This window comes from Tupaia chinensis, unplaced genomic scaffold, assembly GCF_000334495.1.
Source record: "Tupaia chinensis unplaced genomic scaffold, TupChi_1.0 Scaffold000377_2, whole genome shotgun sequence".
Lineage (NCBI taxonomy): Eukaryota > Metazoa > Chordata > Mammalia > Scandentia > Tupaiidae > Tupaia > Tupaia belangeri.
This window is the reverse complement of record NW_006159876.1, coordinates 2,935,049-2,939,941: the sequence shown is the minus strand read 5'-3', so window position 1 is coordinate 2,939,941 and position 4,893 is coordinate 2,935,049. Positions and strand designations below refer to the sequence as shown.

General features: G+C 47.7%; 1 protein-coding gene across 1 annotated transcript in view; it reads left to right on the top strand.

The window, feature by feature from the left end:
* The window catches only part of DIS3L (DIS3 like exosome 3'-5' exoribonuclease), a gene marked incomplete at its 5' end in the record, with an annotated part of 45,935 nt that overhangs the window by 38,814 nt on the left and 2,228 nt on the right, over positions 1 to 4,893 (top strand). Inside the window, 2 exon segments of the mRNA XM_014589756.1 lie at positions 1,089 to 1,243; positions 1,337 to 1,515. Of these exon segments, the coding sequence (XP_014445242.1) occupies positions 1,089 to 1,243; positions 1,337 to 1,515 (334 nt within the window).

Genomic DNA, 4,893 nt, shown 5'->3' with positions numbered 1-4,893 from the left:
GCCCCAGCAGCTTGAAAAATATGCTGGGTATGTGCATGCATGAACCATGGGGAAATGGAGGATTGTGGCATGGCCATTCCACATGGGGGTGCTTCCTCCCTCTCCCCCGCCCTCTCTCTCTTTCTCTGGTAAGCACACAGGCCCTCTACCAAATTAGAAATAAAACAAGTTGATTCCAGCATCAATTTGGCCCACTACAGTGTGTGGCACCTTGACTCAGGCAAAGAGCAGGACGTAGCCCTGTTTACTCTAGTGCTTTTCCGACGCAGCCCATCTCTGCGGCTGGGCAGACACTGGGCCCACTGTGCGTCTGCCTTCCTTCCCTGGGAGGAGACGCTTTTTCTCCCAATCCCCACGATAAAATGCCTGAGAGAGAGATTTTTGCTATAGGACGTATGTGCTCGCTAGAGAGACGGAGAAACAGAAACTGAGAAATCACCCCCCAGGGGATGGGCATGCTGCAATCCCTTCTCCTCTAGTCTCCTCTCAGGATCTTGGGCACACACGTACATGTGCCCTGTGTGAGTTTTAAGCTGCCGGGTCCAGGAGTCAAACTGCAGTCGACTACATAGGAGTTCAGCAGTGTAAAATTCGGTTCACCAAGTATTTGGCCACTCACTCTAGACAACCATTATAGTATTAATCAGCACATTATTGACATTTAAATTCTGAGACCATTTCTTTGGTTCAACCTTAAAAGCCAACTGGATTTTATTTATTTTCAGTTTTAGCCAGAGATGAAGTGTGCTCACTGGAGAGGGACAAGAGAGAGAGAGAGCTTCCAGCACAGGGAGTGGCCACTGCAGTCCCTTCTCCATTGGGATTCTGGGCACTCACATACCCAGCATGTTTCTCGAGCTACTGGGTCTGGGACTCGAACCACACAGCAGGCTCTGTGGGACCCAGCTGCCTCAACGACACACCACAGGTTGGTCCAGCAAACTAGTTGAAAAGAATTGCTTCTGAGATGTGTCTGAAATATAATTACTGGCAGATGCAAGTATTCAGATCAATGAGTGAAGGGCTCAGCTCAGGGTGTCGACTTTAACTGTATTTGGGACCAAATACATTCTTTGCTTCTTTGTCAGGTCCAATAAAACCCTGGCTGACTCCCTGGACAAGGCGCACGACCCCAGTGATCCTGTCGTGAACAGGCTGCTGCGCTCCATGGCCACGCAGGCCATGTCCAACGCGCTGTATTTCTCCACCGGCTCGTGCGCAGAAGAGGAGTTCCATCACTATGGTGGGGATCACGTTTTCCTGTTTGTGAAAACCCTGAGCAGGTGGTTTCGAAGTATATGTTCGTTCATTTTGATCTCTCGGTTTCTTTTTGGAGGTCTTGCACTAGATAAATACACCCACTTCACCTCTCCAATAAGAAGATACTCGGATATCGTAGTCCACCGATTGCTAATGGCAGCCATTTCGAAAGACAGGAGAATGGACGTCAAGGACAATTTATTCAGCAACAAAGATCTCGAGGAATTATGCAGACATATCAACAACAGAAACCGAGTAAGGGATTTTAAGATTTTCTTACTAATTATGCCTTGCTAAAGGAGTATCAGCTTCATCATATAGCAGGGTGAACGACTTAATTCTGGCCATTTAGGTTCTGGATTATTCTAATCAGTGTTCTCAGTAGATGTACACATGTTCGGAGATAACATGGATTTGGGGGATTGGACAATAAATTAGGTATTGTTCCTAGAAAAACAGAAATGTAAAGGTTCAAGTGACACATAGAGCTATATAGACAGGGCCGACCCAATGGCACAGTGAGTTGGTGCTGTGCATAGAGGACTGGGTCCCACATGGCTGACTGTGGTTCGAATCCTAGACCTGGACGTGTGGGTATGTGCCCAAGATCCTGAGAGGAGAATGGAGGAAAAGGGATTGCAGCATGGCCATCCCCGCTGGGGGATTTCTCGCTCTCTGTCTCTGTCTTTCTGACGAGCACACACGTTGTAGCAAAAACCTCTCCAAAAAAAACACAAAAAGATTGCATAGTATAGGGCCAGCTGGGGGGAGCATGGTGGTTAATTTAATGCAGCTGAATTCCACATGGCCAACTGAATGGTTCAAGTCCTGGTCCTGGTGGCTTGAAATACATCAGGCATGTGTGCGTGCATGCCCCAAATTCCAACAGGAAAATGGAGCAGAAGGGGTACAACGTAGCCACCCCACAGGGGTTACTTTTTCACTCTTTCTGTCTCTCTGGAGAGAGACAGAGAGGGAAAGTGAAAAATTACTCCTTGGGGAAACGGCCACACCTCAATCCCTTCTCTTCCATTCTTGGGATTTGGGGCATGGGACACACGTGTGCCCAGTGTATTTTCAAACCGCTGAGTCCAGGACTCAGCCTGCTGTGGGCCATGTAGGAGTCCATGCCTTAACCTCTGCTGGCCCTAAGCTCCCCATTTAATCTTTTGTATCCATTTTTTCTAATTCTCTGCTGTGCAGAATTGTAGCTACTGGCCTAGTTAAGTTTAACCAGAGTTGGAAATTCAGCTCCTCAGCCCTAGGATATGCGACTGCCCACGGGAAACACGGGCACAAGGTTCCATTGTTGCAGCCGAAGGAGCCCACGTTGGGCAGAGCTGTTTTAAGCGACCAGTTTATGCCAGCCCTGGTACACACTTTCAGACTTGTCACATTCGCACCGCCTGGGTAACCCCTAGAAATGAGATTGCCGAGCCAGAAGGTGTGCACCCATACAACTTTTTTTTTTTTTTTAAGAATGATTTAACTTTATTTATTCATTTATTTATTTTAATTTGACCTGAGAAGGACAGAGTGAGAGAAAGAGAAAGCGAGAAAGCAAGCCGCCAGGTCCAGGACTCAAACTGCGGTCGGCCACCTGAGAGTCCAGTGCCCTTAATCACCGTGCCACCTGCTGGCCCCTGCACAAATACAACTGATACCTGTTCCTAGGTTGTATTCCATAGCACTACTGCTATTATTATTTTTAAAGAGATTTTTCTATAGGGCATGTGCCCTTGCCAAAGCAACAGAGACAAAAAGTGAAATCACCCCCCACCCCAAGGAGGATGGACAGGCCGCAGTCCCTTCTCCTCCATTCTCCTCTCAAGATTTTGGGCATGGGGGAACCAGCAGTTAGCGTAATGGCTATGTCGCTGGACTCCCACGTAGTCGACCGCGGTTCGTGTCCCGGACCCGGTGGCTTAAAACTCACGCCGGGCACGTGTGCGTGCGTGCCCAAGATCCCGAGAGGAGAAGGGATTGGGGCATGACCATCCCAGGGGGTGATTTCTCGCTTTCTGTCTCTATGTCTCTCTCTGTCTGTCTGGCGAGCGCACGTGCCCTATAGTGAAAATCTCTCCAAAAAAAAAAAAAGATTTTGGGCATGCACCCCTATGCACCCGGCATGAGTTTTAAGACCTGGTCCAGGACTCAAACCACAGTTGACTATGTGGGAGTCCAGTGGCATAACCATTACACCATCTGCTGGTCCCACTGCTATTATAATTCACACTTAAAGGATTTTGGTAAGACAGGCTTGAAAGAAAGACAAGACATATGTGTGACCTTTTTCCCATACCCAAAACATACTTGGCCCAAATTTGTTAATGTTCTCATTTGATGAGCTATAAACAGGTTTCACTTTATAAAAGAATTCATTTTTTTTTAAAGGTTTATTGTTTTTATTTGCTAGAGGGCACATACATTCACTGGAGAAAGAGAAAGTGGGAAGGCACCCCCGCCGTGGGGGACGGCAATCCCTTCTTGATCTCTTTTTGGGGTTTTGGGCATGCACACACATGTGCCTGACATATTTTTCGAGCTGTTGGGTCCAAGACATGAACCTTGCCGTTGGCAATGTGGGATCCAGCCATTTTAGCTACCACTACTAGCTAGTCCCAAAAGTTCCTTTCTTTCGTGAGAGAATGGGAGACAAGCCCTGCAGTGAATTTCATGCCATGGTGCCCCTTCTCCAGCCTTCCCAGCAGGCCAGGATCACAGGGAAAGTACTGTGTGCAGTCCTGGGTACTATGTACAGGCTGATTTGGGAACCAAACCTGTGACTTTCCACACGGTCTAGCGTCACTTCAGCCCGTTACTGCCGCATCTGAGCTGGTCCAATAATTCATTTTCTAAAACTTTCTATTCTGATAGAGCACATGCATATACTCATGTGTGAGAAAGCTGAACACCCCCCACTGGGTCTGGCCATACCACCGTCTCCTTGGCCCGGTGCTCCAGCCTGTCAGATCTTGAGGACTTACACACATGCCTGGCATGTTTCAGGCTGACCAGGCCAGAGATGGGGGAAAACTTTTTTGAGAGAGATATTTTTGCTATAGGGGTGCATGCACTTGCTGGCAAGACAAAGAGAGACAGAGACAGAAAGTAGGAAATCACCCCCAGGGTGGGGGTGGCCACGCTGCAATCCCTTTTCCTCTATTCTCCTCTTGGAACTTTGGGCATGCATGCAAATGCACCTGGTATGAGTTTTAAACCACCAGTCCAGGATTCGAACCACAGTTGACTATGTAGGAGTCCAGCAATGTGACCATTATGTCATCTGCTAGTTCTAGGGAAAATTTTTTTTATTATAATAGCTTTCTAAGGGGCTGGCAGGTGGCATAGTGGTTGAGGCACTGGACACTTAAGTTGCTGACCATGGTTTGAGTCCTGGACCTGGTGGCCTGCTTTCTCACTTTCCCTTTCTCTCTCTCTCCTTGGTCAAATTAAAAAATAAATAATAACAAAATAATTTGGGTTTTTTTTTTTTTTAGGTTTTGCTATAGGGTCTTTGTGCTCACCAGAGACAGAGAGACAGAAAATGAGAAATCCCCCCCCCCTAGGGGGGATGGCCACACCACAATCCCTTCTCCATTCTCCTCTTGGGATCTTGGGCACACACACCCG